At 37.1% G+C, this 23,980-nt stretch overlaps 1 protein-coding gene across 1 annotated transcript in view; it reads right to left on the reverse strand.

Annotated features, from left to right (window-relative positions):
- Positions 1-661: 661 nt before the first annotated feature.
- The window catches only part of LOC576476 (Fanconi anemia group J protein homolog), a 46,734-nt gene continuing 23,415 nt past the window's right edge, over positions 662-23,980 (reverse strand). The window contains exons 22-32 of the mRNA XM_030992113.1: positions 23,764-23,893; positions 23,147-23,253; positions 17,810-17,973; positions 16,349-16,416; positions 15,589-15,700; positions 13,369-14,813; positions 12,790-12,878; positions 12,043-12,112; positions 11,173-11,355; positions 1,745-1,917; positions 662-1,053 (exon numbers count right to left, since the gene is read on the reverse strand). Of these exons, the coding sequence (XP_030847973.1) occupies positions 976-1,053; positions 1,745-1,917; positions 11,173-11,355; positions 12,043-12,112; positions 12,790-12,878; positions 13,369-14,813; positions 15,589-15,700; positions 16,349-16,416; positions 17,810-17,973; positions 23,147-23,253; positions 23,764-23,893 (2,619 nt within the window). The 3' untranslated portion in view covers positions 662-975. The remainder of the gene's footprint in view (positions 1,054-1,744; positions 1,918-11,172; positions 11,356-12,042; positions 12,113-12,789; positions 12,879-13,368; positions 14,814-15,588; positions 15,701-16,348; positions 16,417-17,809; positions 17,974-23,146; positions 23,254-23,763; positions 23,894-23,980) is intronic.

Here is a 23,980-nt window from a genome sequence, read left to right on the forward strand (position 1 = left end):
TTGGTCTATTGTTAATCACATGACATGCGATAAAAGTAATGTTGAACAGCATCATTCTCCAGGCGTGCAATTATGTTTGATCGTCTCTTATCTTTCACCTTGTGCACAATCTTTTACCATTGAACTCATGGCCATTAACTAATTGTATAATATCATATACCAAATTTGTTTATGAGAAGGCAGTATAATAGTGCATTTAATTAGACAATTAGATATTCTGTTATAAACAAAAATTATGTTTATTGCATAATACATTTTTTTGGTATGGTAAGTCACATGTTTGAACTGCGTTGACGCAATTTTAATTTGCAAGTGTTTGAAGTAAAGTGTGATGGCTGATTACAATGAAACCTGCTACAGCATCCATCTCTACTTAGAGACAAACTGTGTAAAGGAAAGCCACAAATTGTTGATTCCCTTGGACAATATATTCCACTAAAATGTGTATTCAAGGGAGCTATACATAAAATAATAATGATAACAATATGGATATTTATATAACGCCAGTATCAGCCAGGCTATGACGCTCATGGCGCTTTACACATATTACACTGGTTGTAGCCGAGCTGCCAAAGTAACTAGCGCTCAAGCATATCAGGTACCCATTTACACCTGGGTGGAGAGTGGCAAATGTAGATTAACGTCTTGCCAAAGGACATTAGTGCCGCGGCAGGACTTGAACCCGCACCTTGTGATCTGCAGTCAGGTGACTTATCCACTAGACCACAACACCTCTACAGCACCTGTCCATAAGTACACTTATATTGTCTCCCTTGAGTGGTCTTTGTAACTATATGTTTCTACATAATTTTACATAGGTTTCATTCTGCTACAGTGTATATTCAGCTAATCATATTATCATAACAGTCTTCCAGATCTATGAGGAAACTCAATGCAGTTGGCTATGTCAATGTGTGTGCATACATCGGATACCTGTCTGGAAGACGAGCGACACTTCTAGCTCCTCCCTAAGAGTTATATCTTCTTTGGTCCGTGGTTCTTTTGTGAGAGTAGTGCAGTGCAACAGGCGACCTCCTCAGGATAAATGTACGACTGCAGAGAGAACGACAACAGACAGAGAGAGAGAGAGAGAGAGAGAGAGACATGGAGATGGAGAGAGAAGAAAAAGAAAAAGAAACAAGAACAGCCCACAGACACAGAGAGGGAGACAGAGAGAGAGGGAGGGAGAGAGAGAGGGAGGGAGAGAGAGAGAGAGAGAGATGGAAAGAGAATGTACAGAAGACAAAGAGAGAAAAAGAAAATGAGACAAAGTCTGATCAAAGAATGTTTTTCTACTGTTCCTCTTGATACCAGGGGGGGGGGGGGTGTGCTTCACAAAGGTCCTAATTCAAACTGAACTCTAAGTTAGACTTAAAACTTATTGAGAGCCATTTGTAGCCTAAAAATAAAATATATTCAAAGCAAATATTCAAGTATTTTAGACTTAAATTCCACATCAAGAACATGAAATCTCCATGATAAAAAATAATATAAATGATTTGAATCAAAATTATTGTTAAAGATGCTAAAGGCTTTCCATAATTGTTAAGTCCAACTTAGAGATAAGCTCAACTTAGGATCTTTGTGAAACACTCCCCTGGACAGTTAAATGACATCTAAATTCTTAAGTCACAATTCAATTTCATGTAACCAGTTTCAATTAAAAAATATTACAACATACGGAAATAGGTGGTTTTTGCCTAAAATCATAAATGTTTTCATCATACACACACAGGGAACTCACCTTCCCTACTGCTTGCATAGACTGTGGACCTGCTGCCATCACTGAGTAGCCAATCACAGGTGGTGTACTAGAGACGTTAGGGTCTTGATGTCTCTTGTCATTACATACAGAGCATGTGATTGGCTGATAACAGCAGACATCCTCTGCACTCCAAAATGCATTCAGTTGTAATCCTGAATGAAAAAGGGAAGGACAAAGAGAGGGAGAGAAGAAAGAGGGAAGAGAAAAGGAGAGGAGGGAAGAGAAAAGGAGAGGAGGGAAGAGAAAAGGAGGGAAGAGATTGGGTAGAGAAAGATAGAGAGGAGAAGGAATGGAACAGAGAGGGAGCAAGAGCGAGAGAGAGAGGGAGAGAGGGAGAGAGGGAGAGAGGGAGAGAGGGGAGAAAAAGAGAGAGAGGTGGTAAATCATGAGGGGGTGGGGTAGTAGGGAGAGAGACAGGAGGAAAGAGGGACAGAAAGGGGGAGAGAGAGAGAGAGACAGTTGGTCAGAGAGGAGGGTTGGTTGAGACAGAGAAAAGAAAACAGATAAATACATTAAACATGAGAAAAATCAGCTAAAAATGCTTGCCAAATGATGCACATTTCAAAACTTCAATTTCTTACATCATCCTGAATGCCATTATGCATTGCCTGCAAAGAGCAATCAATGTTGATGTACCATGGACAGACTAGCACAATAGAGGGAGCCATTTCACTTTGGATGATAGACCATACAAGCAAAGACAAGATCATCTTATCCATACACACTCGAATTAAACACAAAACATATACAGCAAAGTGAGCAAATTATTCCAATGATTAGCCAATGTGAAGTCTTTCTGGGCTCGCACAGAAATAAATCTGAAATCAATCTAAATCTGAAGAAATGTTCAAATAAGGTACTTCTACTCCAATTTAGTTTTTGATTACAAAATAGGTTTTCCCTTTCTCAAAGATATTGCCTTTTTCAGTGCCGGAAAGACTTGAACTCATGAGCCCTATCTGACCCTGAACAGAATGATGGATATTTACGTTTAACTTCTCTTTTTTTCCTCTTCTATAATATGGTCTATGTCTATGATTTTTCAATATTCTTAAAAATATTCTGTAGAAAACTCTAGCTGATCCATATCAGATCCCACCGCCTTCAATAGAATAAGACATTATTTGCATACAACTTTCAGTTCTCACAAATTTCCGTATGAATTTATGAACCACTGAAAAAATAAAAAGAGATGTCATTTAAGTATATGCAGTGGAACCTCATTATAAACAGCTCTAATATAATACAAGGTATCTGATATTTAATATAACTAGGTATTTTGCTGTTACCAACTCTTTGCATTTTTCTATTTTTACCCTGATATAAGTAGATTCTCGATATAACGGTAATTTCCAAGGTCCCAAGGACCTTGTTATAACAAGATTCCACTGTAAAAATGTATTTCCATTTATTAACAGGTATCCACAAGATTAAAACAAGAAACGTGTATGTAACTTTTTATCTAAATATTAGATTCAACATATGGCTCTTTTGTTAATTTGTTTTTATTAGGTTAGATACTTCATTTCTTATCTTACCTTGTGTTCCTTTTTGATGTGTTTTATGTTATATATCATATCTTGTTTTCTTAACGGGTTAGCCTCTTACAGGGTTTATTTCCTTTTTGGCCACTGCCTTCCTCACTTTTTATAATACATCTCATGTATTGTCATACATTTGTTTGTTTATATATGTATTTTTCTATCAGCTGATCTCTTGAGGAGAAATAAATAAAACTTGAACACTGCAAAAATGAGAAGAAGAATGCATCCTTCTGGAATAAACTAAGAGCATCTACAAAGTACATTCATGCCAGACATCACCTTTCTACATGCAAATTGTCCTAACTTCTGAGCAACATTAGCACTGACACCTTACTAATGTAAACCAATACTGTATCTAATGGGATCCTGATCGTGACTCCCCATAAACGCCTTCGGGGTGAAAACCTTACGCTCTCCCTATCGCGTCACCTCGGCAAACCAAGACTCTGACGACTTTCACACGAGAATACACGACCTTTCCATTCATATCGACACCGCGACCGGAATTAAATGAAACTTAGCACCCCTTTATTCTAAGCCCGGGGGTGAAAGTTCTTAGCGTGCTGATGAAAGGCTTGTTACACGATTAACCCAAATTGGGGTTAATTTACACTCGAGCGTGTTGGGGGGAGAGGGCATCACTCAAAGCATCACAACCACTTTGGGTTTCTACCATCTATTACTCACTTTTCATTACGTCAACATCAATACATATTCATAAGAAAATTCTAAGAATGGTTTAACAATTGCACTTTGTGGGGATATTAGAGTGTGCTGTGTGATTAGGTGATGGATTAAATCATCATTTCATCAGCTAATTTCTAATTTTGTCTGCAGATTTGTATTTTTTTGAACAAAATTGCATTTTGTCTTAACCCCATGCCAAAATGAATAGATCTACAAGTGGCATAAAGTCTTTTTTTAGGAATTTGATTGTTTGCTTAAAGCAATCCATTTTAAAAGGGCAAACAGAGAAACACAGAAACATATCACCCAAAATTCCTTCCTGACGCAATATTTGCTACATCATCAAGAAGAACATTAGGCTTTTTTGCAAGTTTTCCCTCGCACTTTTTTCTATTAAGATTTGGAAGCAAGATACAAAAGTTCTCTGTGGCACTTTAAATTGCTACAAATGTGAGCCTCCATGGGCGATTTGGGATGAGAGAGGAAATATGCAGTTGGATCTTACAAATCAATTACAGCACACACAATTGTGGTAGAATAAAGTAGAATGTATGATACCAAGGAAATTTCCTGGTTAGGCTAACCAACCAGTAGTGAACCCCAAGTTGATTTGTTTAAATGTTTGTGCAGTAAAAGTTAAGCTGATACAAGTTTAAAATAAGAAGACCATTTTATATTTAGAATCTATAAATCTGGAATAGGTAAAATATAAATGAAATATATTGAGTTGACACTTCTCTGTAGCATTCTATGGGTTCTTCATTGCATTCAATGAGTTTAATACTGATGAGTTTTAAAGGTAATACAAAGTTTTGGGGAAATTTTGAAATTGGGTTGATAATGATTCTTTACAATTTTAATATAATTGGATACCCCTGTGGATGTATTATGAGCACTAGAAAATTTAGCCCCTAAAACACTTCTGTTTTCGAGAAAAATGCACCGGTAAATTTTGATAAATTTCAAATAGCGCCTACGGCCGTACAATGGTAGCTGCGACCATGAAAATCTCAGAATATGTAGTTCTGATATATAATTCCCAAACGGAAATAGCTAATAGGTTGATTTTAGTCAAAAAACATTGTTTTATAGCTTAATTAATATATTGACCTTGAGAGGGAGCTATACAACATAAAGAGTTTATTATTTACATTACTCGATTTCAACCGCGACAACGATCAATGAATATTATAGGATCCCATGACCCCATACCAAAACTTTGTATTACCTTTAAGGGTGGTTTATGAAAGCAAGATGTGTTACTTTTTTTGTAGCATTCAGTGAGTTAAACTTCAAAGGGTGACTTATGTACAGTATGGGGTGGTGGAAAAAAAAACACCCACAATTTTGATGGCGATCCAACAACAAAAACTGGTGACACTTCTCTGCAGCTAGCATTCTGTAGGTTAACACGAAGACGTACAGTTCTTCATGGCATCCGAAGAGTTACCGGAGGAGTTTTTAAGGGTGATTTATGGAAGCAAGATGTGACACTTTTCTCCACCCTAATCATTCCCTCATCATCAAGGAACATGACTCCCATTAAGGTGTGGATAACATCATCTCACGAAGCACATCCACCTTCGCCACTCTCTCCAGCCAGGCCAGACGCTAAATGGAAGGGTGATTTGGTGTAAATTGAGAGTAAATTTGACTGCGTGATGATGTGATCATCGCCCAATCTATCACTAGCACTTCGAGGGATCCTCCATCACGCGGGGATGTTGCACTTTGGCGAAAGTCGTCTCAGAGGTTGGTTCCATTATTTCCCTCTAACAAATCCACCTAATTTGAATAACATTGTTATTTTGAAAGCAAGCATTGTTCATCTCTTTTTCCAACCAATGTTAAATTCTCAGAGGTTGGTTCCATTATTTCCCACTAACAAACCCACCTAATTTGAATAACTCTGTTATTTTGAAAGCAAGCACTTTAATCCTCTTTTTCCAACCAATGTTAAATTCTCAGAGGTTGGTTCCATTATTTCCCAATAACAAATCCTCCTAATTTGAATAACTATTGTCATTTTCAAAGCAAGCACTTTTAATCCTCTTTGTCCAACCAATGTTTAATACTGATAAAAATTTCTCTGAAATAAAATTAAACAAAACAAAAAAGAAAAAAAAACATGTATATTATCTAGATCTCTTCTAATTTTCTCATCTTTTCCTTTTTTTCCTTTTTTTTCTTTTTTTTTCTCTGTCTGTTTACTCATTATTACTTCTCTGGTGTCCATTTCCAAAGAAAATGCTATGTTCCTATATTTACTTTACAATTATTAGTTAAAGGAAGAGCACAGAAGTTGCCAAAGATGAACCACTGGGCAAGCTACTAACAAAGAGGTAGAAAAAAAACGAGAGTAAGAAGATAATACGATACCAGCTGCCACTGTTCACAGGATTGACAGGAATAAATTGACTAGACACCTATCAACAATAAAAGACTGTCGCATTACTGTCCTCTCTATTCAATTCATAATTTCATACATGTGACCGTAATTAACTTGTAGATAAATTGAGTTGTCAGTCAAAATTTGCTTTTTAGGAGAAAAATGTACTTATGATGGGTGCCATGAATTTGATTTAAAATTTCTCTGTACTTGCAAAACTCAATTTGGCCAAATGGAACCAAAGCAATATCACATCATTTTTGCACCTGTCTATAAAAGAAGAGAGACTTGCAACATGAGAGACATTGATTATTATGTTTGAATTTTTTTTAATTGGCTATTTTTATAATGGTTTTGTCTCAATAATTCTGCACAAATTTGTCTTCCTACCGTACTCCTATCTCTCTCTCTTTCTCCTTAGTTTTCTCTTTCTCACCAGTTTGCTCTTTCTCTTTCCATTTCTCCCCCCCCCCCCACCTCTCTCTCTCTCTCTCTCTCTTTCTCTCTCTTCATCTGTCTGTCTGTCTGTCTTTCTCTTTTCTCTCTCTCTCTCTCTATCTTTCTATCTTTTAGTTCTCCCACACTCCCCCTTCATTTTTCTTTTCCAATTCTACCATCATGGATGAATCATGTTTGCAATCCTAACTACAACATGCAGCTATAAAGGTGTGCTATCCCAAAACACTTTTTTTTTGTCTATGCCTTTCTCTCTCTCTCCCTCTCTCGCTTTCTCTCCATTTTTCTTATTTATCCTCACCCCCCCCCCTCCTCTCTCCCTCCACTTAGATCGTCTTCTCTCATTCTACCTCTCTTTCCCTCCCTCTCCATTTTTCTCTTAAATTCGCTGTCATCACCACGAGCGTTGATTTCAATCCAAATACAAAATGCAGCCACCCCCCCCCCACCTTGCTCCATCCCCTCTCCCTCCACTTTCTCTCTTTCTCTCATTATCTGTCTCTGTCTCTGTCTCTCTCTCCGTCCCTCTCTCTCCATTTCTCTCCTCCAATTGCTACCATCATGACGGGGACCGTGATTGAAATCCTAACTACATGCATCTACATCTAGGTGTGCAACCTCTGTGCACTTTTTCTCACTGACGGTGACAAACGACAGGCGAGGGCCAACAATAGGAACAAAGAGGGATGTTCCCCGCATCAATTTCGGGGTTGACGGGGCAAGTGTTACAAGATGCACTTCATTTCCTTTCAATCAATGGCCTCGTGTGTGACAGGACGGATGGGATGAGCTCCAGGAAGGCCACGACACGCACGTTGGCAAGACTTGCTAGAATTCAAGCATGCTGGCTTTTAGGCACACTTGCTTTGGTAGAAGCTTTACCATGATACAAGTAATAGTCATCTCTCAGACCCCCACATGCCATAAGCCAACAACATACAAAGCAATTGATAGCTGATAATTACATATGTAACAATATAAGTAACAAGTATATATCACTTGGGTTTATCATTTACAGGTTCAGTGAAACCTGCTTTAGTGACCACCTGTATAGAAAGACCACCTGTCTACAAAGACCACATTTGTTGTTTCCCTTGAAAGTGGTTTCTCATTGAAACATGTACTAGAGGAACCTGTACATAAAGACCACCTGTCTATAAAGACCACTTTTCTTGTCTCCCTTGGATGGTCTTTATAGACAGATTTCACTGTAAATGTTTTTGATATCTTTAGCATCATGTTGACTTCATGTCTTCTTTCATTATGTTTGTTTGTATATTTGTTTGTTTGTTTCTTTGTTTTTTCCTTAACCCATATTTTCTACATTCATCATCTCCCTTATGTTGTCTTCCTGTGTTTATTATTTACCGGACTGCTCACAAAACAAGTACGCTTGTAGGAAAGCAACCACAGGTTCTAAAGCTTGAGGTAATGTCCAAGACAATTGGTACGTAAGAATTATAGTCTTCTTAAGAACTAAAAGGAATCAGTGCATTGACATTGTTTTGAACCCTATCCCTAATCAATATCAATCCCGAAATAATCCCTATTCAATACATTTCTTCAAAATCTCCCCTATCTTTTTTTTTTTCACATGCTTTATATTTTTATTTACAATCCATTTTTCCCTCCATTTTCTTTGTTTTCAACTTCACTACTTCTGTCTCCTATTCTTCATCACTTATTGTCTTCTTCGTCTCCAGTTATTTACAAAACCATAATCCTCAAAAGATAATTCAATTAAAAATATATTGTTATGCATGTGTAATATTTGCCTGATAATCACTCTCTGGTGCCATGTATCTATCATTTAAAAACCAAAATTAATTGCGTGTATCAAGCACAAATTGGCAACTTCCCCACTAAGTAAAGATTGGGGTAATCAAATAGTCATTTTTTTTTGTCACCGGCGTCTTTCACACAACTAACCTTGCATGAATATTCTTTGTACTACTAAGTATTCTCTCCGCCTCTTTGACCTCAACTTGCGTGATTCCAGAACAACACTGGTAAAAGCGGTGGCTAATGACCCAATGCAAGTCAAATCAGAGACCGTCTCAGACAAATTTCAGTGAGTCATGGATTACAAAGGGAAGCAATGAAAGACTTCCACAAAGTATCCATATCAGATTACATACCTTTAAATACAAAAAGACTCATTAAGAGAGACTTTTATATTGGAAAATGACAACTAATCCCCGCCCAAGGTCAAAGCAAGGTTTTTGTTTTCTATTATAATAATCTATGATGGCAATTCATCATTCTATTACCGTATGTTTACACTGGAAATGACAGCATTTTTGTACATTCTAGGTTTCAAAACAAAACTTTCATATATCTTAAGAACTGTATCATCAGTGTGCATACATGTATCAGAGATGACATGTTTCAAATGTGAACAAAATTCAAAGCTCAGCTTCATTTCAGTGTAATATATCTTGAATTTTATCTTCCATCATTTCAATTTTCAGCACACTCTGTTGTTCTCAACTTCTCGGAAAGAACAATTCATCAAAATACTGACACTTTGCTAATTAGTGAATGACATCTAGTATACGCAATTCTTAAATACAATGTTCCTTTGCAATTTTAGTCATAAAAAATTATATTCTCCTGGTAGATTTATAGATTGGAAGTCAGGGCAATATAGCAATTTTGAATTAATCACACTCTTTTCACAAAGCCAAACCCCCGTATTTAGTGGTTGCAATAAAGCAAAGGTCTAGAATTGAAAAATGTAAAAGAAGAACATGTTTTAGAAAAACCACAAACCCAACCTCCTACTAATTCACTGGTCCTAATGAAATTCCTAGCCACAACACTTTTTCATCCAATCAGTTCAGCCACAAAACAAACAATTAGCCATGAAACATACCATACGGTTACCATGTTTGGTGATACTTTTACCTTGCTGCTAAAGCCACGGTAATTATGCTGCATTATTGTAGAGCGCTTAGAGACTTCTGATAAAGTAAGTGTTAGGCGCTATATAAGCAAGGATAATTATTATTATTATTATTATTAAGAAAGCATGTACATTGTATGCTTGTATGTAAGCAACCAGGACACCGACAGCTGTAAGTCCTCTCCGAGGGACTTGGTAATGAGGATTAATGCCTTACAATAGGGCATGAGCGCATTGACTTGTTTTCGTAACCGGGACCGCTTAGTTACGAGACCATTGCTCTACCACTGAGCCATCGCACCTCCAACCCTACCACAGCTCCTGTAACAAACCCTACAATACAGCAACAATGATACCAGCCACGCATTCAACACAACAAGCAAGGAACACGGAGCAATCCCAACCATACACTAGGCCACCAGGGGAGTGTTTCACAAGGACTAAGATCGACTTTAAGTTGGACTTAAATATGGCAGGCCAATCATGCCACTAATTTCTCTCATCATTTACTGGCTTTGGTTTCTCAAGGGACGACGTACCAGTCATGGTCATAAATCTACAGAATTTACATTTTTTGATAGTTTATAAGTGTAGGAAAAAATATAATCTAAAGATCATAATTGAGAGACCAATGGTGAGAGCAATTAGTGGCATGAACGATTTGCCATAGTTAAGTCCGACTTAAAGACAATCTTAGTCTTTGTGAAACACTCCCTAGAAGACCTAAAATCACTGAACCTTAAGCCAAGCAACAAACCTTACCACACACCAACACAGCACACTATCATCATCATGTCTAGTCAAAAATCTTAGTTAATGCAGAGGCACCGGCTAAATGTGTGGTAAATTTTGAATTTACCACACAGTAAATCACTGTCTTAGTGGACAAATCATCACACTTTGCAAATCAGCAACCCAGCAACAAACCGTACCATGAATGGCAACTAAACCTTAATGTACCACACACTACACGTCACACCATCATAATATCAACCTCAAAACTTATCGGTCAAGGATAGCCTTTTATTTAGTCTTACCATACAATAAATCACAAGCTCGGTGAACAAATCATCACAGTTTGCATGCCATCAACCAAGCAATAAAACCTACCACAAACAGCAATAAAACCTACCACAAACAGCAACAAAACTTAACACAAACAGCAACAAAACTTAACACAAACAGCAACAAAACTTACCACAAACAAATATGCCACACCATCATACATAAGCCAAAAAAAACTAGCAAATGTCAAAGTACCAGCATAATCATAAGTCTCACCAAACAAACAGCAAACCATCAACCCCCTCGAAAAACTTCACACACGTCTAACCTTTCCAGCCACAGCACTATCACAGACCACAGTTCAACAACTCTACCACATACCACACCTTCTTATTATTCCAGACACAAACACATTTCTTACCTGATATTTCCTCTGTTCTGATACAGCTACAGTGTGAAAGGTTGCTTGTATCAGTCACAATCATAGATCCCACCACTTTCTTCCCTGGACATCCACAAGATGAACTCTGACCCCTTTTCCTGGTTGCCATAACACCCAACAGGTATTTATTCTTGACATCCTCAGGCTGCAGACATGTCATCCCTTCAGAAAAAAGAAGAAACAAAACATGAACATTCTTTTACCAACTATTGTACTATTCAGTTTATATCCCAGCACCCAATATTAATTGCATTCAGAGTTATATTTTCAAAAAAATTATTTTCAAAATTTATACACAAGATTTTTGAGAAATTTAAATACATTTATAGAATCTGAATGAAACATTAAAATTTGAATTCCTGTAGAAATCTACTTCAAGTGAAGACAGGTAACTGTTAAGCTACATAACACAAGTTCTTGATTAAGATACAGACTATTGAATTTATATAATACTCCTTCAAAATAGCTAATGGTTCCATGGCTACTTCCAATTTGGCTAATGAATTCCACCTCCCCTCTACAATCATACAGTAGATTTTAAAAGTACTCCAATGGAGTGTTTTGCAAAGACTAAGATCAACTTTAAGTTGGACTTAACTATGGCAGGCCGTTCATGCCGCTGTTTTCTCTCACCATTTATTGGCAAGGGACGTACGAATCATGGTCGCAAATCTACAGAATTTGCATTTTTTTATAGTTCATTATTGAAGGAAAAAATATTATCTAAAGATCATAATGATGAGAGCAACCAGTGGCATGAATGGCCTGCCAAAGTTAAGTCCAACTTAAAGCCGATCTTAGTCTTTGTGAAACACCCCCCAATTCATCTAAATGTTTAGTACAACTTACCATCTAAGCTGTGAACCAATGAAGTACCGCACTGTGGACACTCTACATCCTCCTTGCAGAACTTAGATTGCTGGAGAAAGAAATAAGAGGTAAAGAAAGTTTAACCTGAAGGCAACCATTCCTAAAGCCCCACTGCACTACTTATAGCTACTTGTGCACTCTATATAACAAACAATGCCTAAGAAGTGACTGTTGGTCCCCTATGGTCCCCATTTTCTTATGTTAATTGAGAAGCTGATTTGATGAGATAACCACCCGTCAGTGACCATGTAGGGAGGTTGAATCCCTCCTGGCCAAACTAGTGCAGACAGGCTATAAAGGAATACATCCAGTTAAATTTGTCATGACGACAACTAAAAAATGAAAAAGAAATGAATAATTATATCCATCTAATAAATATCTTAAATGCTTTTCATGACTGCATCACATAAAGTTTTTTAAATCAACATACTTTGCAGGAATCATCTTTAGCCAGGGTGTTGTTTCTCAAAGCGGTCATAAGTACAAGTTCACTGAAATCCTATTGGAACATGTGTGAACTAAAAAACACACGTTTCAAATAGTTGTGGCGAACATGTACTTGTGGCGATTTTGTGAAACACCCCCCAGATTTACAAGTGTTATAATAACATATGCATTATATTTGGTTACATTATGAAAATGGTCTATTGGAGTGATGAAACATGGTGACTAAACCGGTCAAAAATTTGAACAAAGTTGAACAAAGCAGTCAAACAGTAAACTAACCTCTACAGATTCTACAACTTTCTTAGGCGTTCTCCTTGTTCTTGCAGACCTGCGCACTAACATGTGGGATCTAGTCTCATGAACAGCAGCTGTAAAGAAGGACACAAACAGAGAATCAACATACCTGGTACATTTAATACAAAAAAAAAAGCTGAACTAGATATAATCACTATTGAACACAATTCTTATTCTTAATGTTTCTTTCAAACCCTCTGATGGCCTTATGATTGGTACATCAGAAGCAATTTCGGATCATCACTTGGTCGTTTCTCTGCACAATGTGAAGATTTCAAAACTGCTTGCTATATCTGCCATACAGGTGCTTTCATTTCACAAGAAACAAGAAAAAAACAAGAAACACACCTACATATATATATATATATCGGTTCTAGGACACTTACCCCTTGGATATCCACCCCCAGTCAACTACCCCTGGGACAACCATCCTCTAGGACACCTACCCCCCCGGACAACTATCCTAGGGGGTAGTTGTCCAGGGGGTAGTCGTCCTAGGGGGTAGTATCGGATACGATATATATCGTAGCAAGAGTAGGTACATGTACACATGTAATCACTTACTTTCGTGCGCTTCTTCCTCAGCTCCATTCTGTTCACAGTGCTCCTTTCTGCGACTAAGATTCCTTCGCCCCTTTATGGATAATCTCCTTGAAGATCTCTCTTTCTCTTCCATCTTGATTTCAGTTGTGTCTTCAGTCTTATCAGCTGCACGATACTTATTATTGCCATTTAGAATTTCATTTAGTTTTTTAGAGATGTCTTCAGTACTGTTTCTCTTTGAGTCTTCAGGTTCTGTCTTGATGCCTTGGGGGATGAAAGGGGTAGGTTTCAAAGCCGTATCACTTCCAGAATCTCCCACCTCGGAATCAAAGAGGACAGGGGTCCTATTGTCTTCTTCCCGTCTTCTCCTCCTCTCGTCTGCCTCAACGTTTTCTTCCTCGTCATCACTAGTAGGTACACATGTAGTTCTTTGATCTCCTTTCAAAGCACCCTCTCCCTGTACGTCTTCTGCGAAGTGTCCTTTCATGGATGATACCCGATCAGCTACATTTCCGAGGGTTCTCTGAACCTTGCAACATTTCAGGTCGTTACTCTCTTCCTTCGCACAACCATTATCATTTACATCTTTGTTAAAGGCAAATCGGGAGAGCTTGTTCGTGAATGAAGTAGAAGGCTTTTCTTGTGGATTCTTTGGCTCCTTTAGTACCGATTCATCTTCAAAGTTGAGTTTTGCGTTTGGAGTTGGTATGCGGGTCCTCTGTACTTCCTCTAGAGTTGGTAGATTCTTTACTGGTGATGTTAGGTCAATAACCTCCTCTCTCTGGATCGGGACACTCGGTAAAGGCTCTACTGATTCTACAGGATTGTAATTTGCCGACTCTGGTTGGGCGATCTGGAGAGTGTCACTATTCATGATTACAATCTGGTGTTGACCCTCTATCTTGTTAATGAGAGACACACCGAGTTGTGGTTGCCTGGATGTACTCTCAGTAGCCTTTGACCCTACAGATGGTGAAAAAGCCAGAAGTGTTTGCTGACCAGCCCCAAGTTTCTCCTGAGCTTTCTTCCCTTTGATTCTATCTCTAGGTTTTCTATCTCTTCTCGACTTGCTCCCACGAGTCTGTTCTTGCTGCTCCTCAACCGTCTGATGACCTGCGTTGCCTCTCAGAGAACCATGATCCTCTGCTCCTTGTCGGCCTGTATGGTGTTGCAGTGGTGTAGAGTCCTTGGTCAAATGGCTTGTGGGTGTCGATGCAGCTTTGGACATGGGAACGAAGAGCTGTCCTACTTTGCTACGACCAGGAAGCATACCACTTTCCGGGTGGTTGTGATTAACATGATCCATCCTGCTTGTTGAAGCATATTCTGGTGTACCTGGCATGGACGCTTGATGGTTGAAGCGGAATGGCGTGTGGGAAAGTTTGCTGGTGTTGAGTGATGAAGCACTTGGGGTGGTTGGACTGAGCGTCTGAGAGTTGGGCTGTGTGCTATCAAATACAGATGTGCTGAAAGTAGAAATGAAAAAAAAAGGGGGGGGGGGGATTGTTTTTAGTCTCTGTTATAAAACAACAAGAACAAGGAATGCTACATCCACATTCAAAGTTCAACTAATACCCTGCCTATGGCCAAGCTGCCTTCTGCTGTGAAAGCATTCAAGAAATTCTTACCGACTACGTAACTATATTACTACATCGGGATAAAAGAGTGACAAATGAAACGAGTGCTTAGGCAGCTTTTGAGGACAATCAGTTCTTCTAAATCACAGCTCTAATCCATCCTTTATGGTGTGAATTTATTATCAGCTCAAACTGTAGTACCCTGCCAATATACGCTGACTAATTTCAGAGTATTAACACAAACACTCAGCTTATCAGAATAATAAAAACTGCTGAAAATACATCTTATAGTTTGATTAAGGTTAAATAGCCATTACCTAAATAAGAGTAGTCCATGAGGGATTCTATGTTCAGTTTTTCCATATTTCAAACACTCATAATTGATGATTATCATCCAGTTACAGAATGACTTATTCATGTTATCATTTTACTACAAAACCTCAAACATATGTCTCTCAGGGATGCCAGTTAGAATTAATCATAGGGCCTGAAAATCACCTAGAATGAGCTATTTTGTTCACAAAAAAGCCTAAACTATGGTCTGAAAATAACTTGCCAGGGCCTGAATTCAGGCTACTGCCTGAAAACTAGCATCCCTGGTCTCTATATCAAATGTTGGATCGCAGATATTCCAAATCATATATTTGGTAAGAAGTAATCTTACTCTGCATCGGGCGAGCCTTGCATCCTGACGTTAGCAAACTCTGATAGAGAAGTGAGAGCATCTCTGGCATGGGTGTTATGGATCACCTTACCTCGTACCCACTTGGAAATACCTGTGAAGAATAAGAATTTGTCCAATAAGATCACCATTAAAGATAAATTTGAGTTCTGGTTAAAAAAAGAAAATGAATTCTCACAGAATCAAACAAAACTTACACTGAATGTTCAAGATCACAAATAAATGTCATGTGCCAAACAATTTTGGTAGAAAATGTATACTGGTTGAGTAATGAGCATAGAAAGATAAGAAAATCAAGGTAAGCTAGCCCCGACACCATTTGTGTAGTCCCATATACATCTTTCTATGTACAGTGCTTGTTTAACTTTACCAAGACTGGGTCAAATTTATTATGATTTTGATGAATCCCAAACCTTGCAGTACACACCAATACTGACATGCTACTGTACATGATCAACTTTTTCTGATCCATTCCACACATTTTCTTTCACGATGCAATCGGATAACCAGAACTCACCTTTACATGTATCTTTGATCAAATATTGAAAGATAACACCATAACTCATTTTTCCATCATCACAATGATCACACAATACAAGCTGTTGAATATAAACGTTGAATTCCCCAGATCAGTTCACCTCAAGGTGGGTTTAATTAAAACATGGAAAAAAGTGTGAATATACAAGATGGTTAATAAAAATAGAGAAAGGTAAACTAATGAATTCGTGATCAGAATGCCTACCTGAGCAGTATTTGTTTGGATTCCTACTGAAACGCTCATCAACCAACAAAATAGCTCCCCAGTCTTTCCTGTAAAACACATTAAAAAAAAAATAGCATTATTAACATGGTAAAAAACAAAAATCAGTACTTATGGAAATAAAAATTAGTCCAGAATGGGATTTAAAAAAATTAATTTCTGTTTATTTCATTATAACATCAAAACAACCACTTGGGAACAAATACTTGCAATTAAAACAATTCATATTCACACTGACAATCTAAATAATAATAAGCACATTTGTGTAATCTGATTGCAGGGTCCTCCTAGAGAACAGTATTTACTTGTAAATGGTCCTCAGGTAATGTTGTATTTTACAGCGTGATTATCTGGACTGATTACAGTTACAGTTACAGTTACAGTACTTTATTCCAAAATGCTTATAAATGCCATAGTATTGTGTCATTTCACAGAGCCTTTTCATTCCTTTAAAGCCCCACTGTACTACTTATAGCTACTTGCTCCCTCTATATAGAAAACAATGTCTAGGCGGTGCCCGTTGGTCCCCCATGATCCTCTTTTTCTTAACCCTATTTAGCCCGGGGGGGGGCTTGAGAAGCCCCCCCCTCGACATTTTTCGCGATAATTTTTTAACGCAAAAAAATCTTGCACTTAAATTTTGTGACTTTTTTCTTTCGAGTCTTGCGCAACTTTTGAAAGAAATTTTTCGAAAATCGGACCTACCATTACAAAGTCACGTGTCCTTTTGTCTTCGCATGTCAGCCCGAAAATCGCTCATTTTTGTGATTTGTGTACAAAACATATGGAAATCTCATTTTTCAAATAAAGAGGTAAAACATTGGTTATTTGGTCTTGTTTAGATTTTAGGTGTTTATTTTGGGGTCAAAATAGTTGAATTATAGTTGGAAATGAAATAAAACAACAAAAACAATAAAATACATAAGTTAAAAAAACAAAGAAATACATAAGAAATTATCAAAACAATAGATAACATAAGGAATAACCCTGGTTTTTCAAATTTTTATGTTGTATTATTATTCCAAATGGTCTAACAAATATATGTAGTGAGAAAGAATGCTTAAATATGAATAATGTCTGATTTATGGGCAAAAATGTGAATTTAATGACCTTATTTGCATAAATTACCATAAATATGCAAATGAGTGAATTTTTCAAAAAAATTGAAATTACCATAGTATTCTATACACTTCACTTGACATGTATGCAAATTTTCGCGGCGATCGGGCGTTTCACGGCCGAGATCACAGGGGGGGGCCTGAGAAGCCCCCCCCTGGGCTATGCAGTTTCAAAATAGCCCGGGCTAAATAGGGTTAAATGTTAATTGAGAGCTGAGTTGATGAGATAGCCACCTGTCAGTGACCACGCTGGGTGGTCTAATCCCTCTTGGCCAAACTAGTACAGACAGGCTTTAATAACAGTTTATATCATGACTGTACTCACTTGTGTCTGATGCACCTGCCTAAAGCTTGGTTGAGAGCCCTGTAAGCCTGGACCTCGTACCATTCACTACCGGTTAGGAGCCCTCTAGAGGCAGAGTGTTGGTCATTGTAATGACGCTTAGCCTCCACCTGGGCATCGCGCACGTTCGGGTATGGAATGCCAACCTGATGGATAGAAAGAGATGGATTACTGATAGAGCATAGATACAAGTTATCATGTAGACTCGTGTTCGAAAGGTAAGAGTATAAACAGATGACCATCCAAAACGTAATCCAGATAAAATTGAACAAATAAATGGCAAATTACATCCTTGAAGTAAACATGAATTTTGATTTTGATTGTTAATTGTTTGTTTTTGTTTTCTGTCAACTCAAAAATTATTTATTTATTTGTTGTATGAGTGTATTATTATGTTATATATGTGTATCGTAATACCATATAACACAACAAATTTCCATTGCTAAATGGACAATAAATATGAAACTTATGAATAAATAAGTGTCAGAGGTTGGATATTTGTGAAAGTCTTTTTTTATGATGTTTACATTTAAAGCAAATTTATATTTTGCTTCCAATATAGTGATAAGGATGGAGATAATATTTGATGTTCTTTCACTTGGAAATTTTTTTCTCATTGTATGTAAAGCTGAATCAGGTGTTTATTTATGTGCTAGGTTGCGTAATGACACTAGGTCAAGTGGCGGTGACATTCCTTTTTACTGTATGCATTAATTAGGCCGTATTCTGTGGTGATTCTTCCTTTGGAAATCGGCTTTGGAAATCACCAGACAATGACGAGGCTAAAGCAGCTGTTGAAAGAAATTGTAAAAAACTGTCAATATGAAACAAGTTCGACAGAATCTATCCAAACTATCTATTGTATCTTCCATTAAAATGGAAATGTCCTGGGCTATTGTATCTTCTCCTTTGTTGTGCAAGTTTGAACGATAAAGTGATGTTTTTTTAAAAAGTAAGCAGCATGGGCGAGTAGCCCTGTCGTGGGTGTAGTTTGTTCGCAGACACCATTTGAGCATTCACGTGGACAGACGTGAGGTAGAGTGGGACAAGTCTTTATTTTTGGGAGATTCTTCAGGTATGTGTGTGTGCTCATCGGTGTGTATCTATAATGTGTAGTATCTTATCATATTTTTGTTTTTTTGTTTCGTTTTGGTAACATGTACAACCATGTAATTTTGTTACTCATTATTTATGTCAGAGGACTATTGCTAACAAGTTTTTCAATCTTCCTTTTTAGTCTCCAATTTCTTCATGATTTCCCGAAATTTATGATTATGATTGTTTCATGTTACTTTTGTATATATTATTTTATGGTTTTATGATTGAAATAAATGATAAATTGAATTGAATGTAGACTTATATTTTGAGATGATTATGATCGTTTAAGGAGTAGGATGGAGTGTATAGTCTCTAGAATTTTAGTTGTCACCATGGAAGAGTATGCTGATCAAACACCAACTGACCACATCAAACATAAGTACTCTGCAGAAAGTAAACAAGAAAGTTTATAGCTGGGAGATTGTGACTACAGCTGGTCCAATACCAGGGTACAGACTAGTGCCTTGTTCGCAGACAAAACTTGACCATCTACATAGTCTCAAGAATTTTAGTTGTCACCATGGAATAGTTTGCTGATAAAACACCAACTGACCACATCCAACATAAGTACTCTTCAGAGAAGTAAACAAGAAAGTTTATAGCTGGGAGATTGGGACTACAGATGGTCCAATACTGAGGTACAGGCTAGTGCCTTGATGTGTAGTCTGTTCGCAGACACCATTTGAGCATCCTCAAACACAGACATGTCATAGAGTAGTGGCCTCAGGGGTGTGTATTATCCCCAGTGCTATTTTCACTGTACACATACACAAGTGATGGTGTTAGCACGTAGGCCAATTATACTATCATCAAGTAGGCCAATGAAACAGTCATCACAGGATTTCTCTCTGGTGATGCCAACTGTTATTTCCCGGTGCTTGATTCTTTTGTGAAATGGTGCGAATCGCATTGCCTGCAACTTAATGTATCAAAAACTAAGGAAATGATCGTAGACTTCCGTAAGAACGTACAAGTTCGCATTAGAAACTCGTTTGTCCCCGATTCCATGCACACGTTCAATAGTAAAGTAATAAGATGAGATGATTTCTGAAGGTAATCGGAGAAGGGCGATACCGTAAACGTATTTTGGTATTCCTGAAGGTAATAGGAGGGGGGCGATACCTTAAACGTATTTTGATACAAAGTATATTATAACACTTAAAGTGATTAATATTATTCATACATGCATATTTAAATTAAATATACAGTCATTAATGAGATTGTGTGATCATAAAGTATGATTTATTGTTTTTAAATTTAGTGTTGATTCTATAAAGATTAATTTTAAATTATTAATATGACCTACTCGGTGATTAATAAGTAATGTGTAATTTGAAGTTTGTTCAATTGACCTATGCTTTATGTACTGTATATACCTTGTAACCATGAGAAAAAAAGAATTTCCATTAACGTGGACAATAAAACAAATCAAATTCAAAATAGAGCGGGGCAAGTCTTTGTTTTGGGAGATTCTTCAGGTATGTAGACTTATACTTGAAGATGATTATGCTCGATTAAGGAGTAGGATATAGTGTATCATGTCAAGGATTTTAGTCGTTACCTTGAAAGAGTTTGCTGATCAAACACCAACTGACCACATCCAACATCAGTACTCTGCAGAAGGTGCACAAAAAAGTGAATATCTGGTAGATTGTGTATGTAGACTTATACTTGAAGATGATAATGCTCGATTAAGGTGTAGGATATAGTGTATAGTCTCTAGAATTTTAGTTGTCACCATGAAAGAGTATGCTGATCAGACACCAACTGACCACATCCAACATCAGTACTCTGCAGAAGGTGCACAAAAAAGTGAATATCTGGGAGATTGCGTATGTAGACTTATACTTGAAGATGATAATGCTCGATTAAGGTGTAGGATATAGTGTATCGTGTCAAGGATTTTAGTCGTCACCTTGAAAGAGTTTGCTGATCAAACACCAACTGACCACATCCAACATCAGTACTCTGCAGAAGGTGCACAAAAAAGTGAATATCTGGTAGATTGTGTATGTAGACTTATACTTGAAGATGATAATGCTCGATTAAGGTGTAGGATATAGTGTATAGTCTCTAGAATTTTAGTTGTCACCTTGAAAGCGTATGCTGATCAAACACCAACTGACCACATCCAACATAAGTACTCTGCAGAGAGTGCACAAATAAGTGAATATCTGGGAGATTGTGTGTAGGCTTATACTTGGAGATGATTATGATCGATTAAGGAGTAGGATGGAGTGTATCGTGTCAAGGATTTTAGTTGTCAACTTGAAAGAGTTTGCTGATAAAACACCAACTGACCTCATCCAACATAAGACATCACCAGTCACCGAGTACATTCAGCTTCGACCAATTTCGGTCACACCGATTATAGCACGTGTTTTGACTTTTGGTAGGAATCTTTTGATGATTTTGGTTTGATATTTTAAATCAAAGAGTGATACTTTTGATGTTTATCATGCAGTGTAATTTTATTGTCTTGTATCTTTTTGATGATTGAGAGGATTATTCAATGACTGGAAGTCTGTTTCATTTTGCATGAGCACATTGATATCACATGCAACAGAGTTGCTAAGGGAGGTGGTATTATTTATCGATTAAGACACTTCCCAAGTATATTTTGATTATGTTGTATTATGCTTTGATAATTCCACACATTAATTATTGTAATATTACATGGTCAAATGGTTCTGATTATTTTATGACGAAATTATTTGTATTACAAAAGAAAGCTGTTTGAATAATTTGTGATGCCACATTCAACGCCCACACTTTGCCACTTTCTCAACAATTAAAGGGTTTATTGCCAAGGTCCATGTCATGTAAATTTACATTCAATTATGAAGCACATTCTCATGAAACTCGTAATGCTGGTAATTTTCATTTTTCTGAAGTCCATACAAATGTTTCCAAAATACATTTTTTTCCAAAAGGCCAGTTTTATGAAAAATAACCTGTTTAATATGAAAAACTCTAATTCAACTAATGCTTTTAAACGATTGTATAAATCTCATCTTTTATCATTGTGTTCAATCTCAACTTAAATGATGCAACGCTTCAGTAAATGCACTTTGTAATGTATTCCCCCCCCCCCTCCCCTTCCCTTCTCCTTCCCGTTTTTTTCTTTTGTATTGGGGTTCAGGTTTTCTCTGCTTTTCTTTTCCTTTTTTCTTTTCTCAAAAATACAGTGTATACTTTTTAAGGGGTTAACAGGTTCATAAGGCTAATTGCCCTTTTTGTTATCCCCTCATTCCCATATAATATTGTTTGCTACTTCCCTTGGTATTTTACTTGTAATCCATCATTTATCAGTATATCATGTATATCATGTTAGTATGTTTAATGTTATTTTATGGAGAATGAAATAAATAAATGAAATGAAATGAAAAACAGAACATTTCTATACAATGTATACATGTTACTATGAACAAACATATTGAATATGTAAGTAAAAGATATCGTTGAACAGTTTGAATCTGTAATATGCTACAAGTGATTTATCACTGGCTTTGTCTGTATCTTTACAGGTTTTTTGGTTATGACGCAGAATAAACTTTGAATCATTGAATTTTCTGGTCCCTTTCGCAAGGTCCAATCCCAACCCACGACATAAATAATTAACGTCACTATTTCCCTTATTTTTTCCTCCTTTGAAAATTGATCTTCCTCTCTCACCCTAACGCCCCCCCCCCCCTCCCACTGCTGTCCTTATTTCTCCCTCTCTCTCTTTCTTTCTCTCTCTTTCTCTAACTTGTGATTGGCTTTCTTGTCACATTGTCAGCATATAGAATATGTACATGCATTCAACTTCTTTGAAAACAAGGACAAAGGCATTTCAAATTACTCCCACCATTCCTCTGAAATGATTATGCTTTTCTATACATTAATTGAGTAAATTGAATTATGTATTATGCATTTTTCTTAATCTGAAACGAAATTATTTGGCATGAACACAATAACTACTGTTTAATAAAGATCTCGGCAATCATGCTTTATAACATCTCTATCTCTTATATGTTTGTATTGTATGTCCTGCTTCGGCAGTTATGAGCCATGACCTGGACTACTCTTATTATATGTCTGTGACTGTGCAATTCTAATATGTTTATACTATGTTCCTTTATTGAAGATTGACAATAAAGTGATACAAAATCAAAAATAATCTTTACTTTAAAACTATTTGTGTAAAATTACAATCTAATACTTTTCTAATGATCTTACTGTGATGACGGCTCGAGCATTGTTGTCCGCGAAATCCATGCCTTCACTGATCTTGCCTCGACAGACAGCAAACATAAGGACTCCTGTGATTGGATAATTCTCCAAACCTGGAAGAAGAAAACAAATCAGTAAAACAACTCTTAAAGATGTCAATCATCAAACAGATAAAGTTACAATCCCGCCCCACTCAGTGAACGGAGGGATACCGTGCATGTTCCCAAAATGCCCAGTAAAGGGGTAATTTTCACGCACCAAAGTCTGGCTCGTAGTACACACAAATCTGGCTCGTATTGACTTTACACACCGGACTTAGGGGGGTGTTTTCAAAAGGAGGGAACATGCACATGCGTACCCTAAATAACACTGAGTGGGGGGGGGGGGCCGGGGTTACAATACATCTTGACCTGGATTATCAATTCATTTTGAAAGCTGCTTTTGTGAGTAGAAATGTGTATAAAAAACAGCAACAACAGTTACAATTTTTAATAACAATTTTAAAAACTCTGCTTGTCTTTGTGTGTGTGTTGACGGCTAACAATAAACAAACAACAGTGCAAGGACCATCAAGATTACAACCAGGATACTCTCATTGAGTATGAATGAATGAATGTTCTCACCATTTTCCTCGCATACTTTGATGGTGTCATAGAACTCTTTGAGTTGCTCATCAAAGACAGACTTATCTCCTCCTCTGGCTTCACACATCACTTGTTTCAAAGATTGCAGCTGGTCATAGAGTCCTGTTGTCTGGTTCAAGATAAGTTTGAAAGAAAACCAATTTATCATCGATCATCTTCAACACCACAATAATTATCATCATCATCATCATCATAA

This window comes from Strongylocentrotus purpuratus, unplaced genomic scaffold (assembly GCF_000002235.5).
Source record: "Strongylocentrotus purpuratus isolate Spur 01 unplaced genomic scaffold, Spur_5.0 spur5_scaffold_2, whole genome shotgun sequence".
In the NCBI taxonomy this organism is placed as follows: domain Eukaryota; kingdom Metazoa; phylum Echinodermata; class Echinoidea; order Camarodonta; family Strongylocentrotidae; genus Strongylocentrotus; species Strongylocentrotus purpuratus.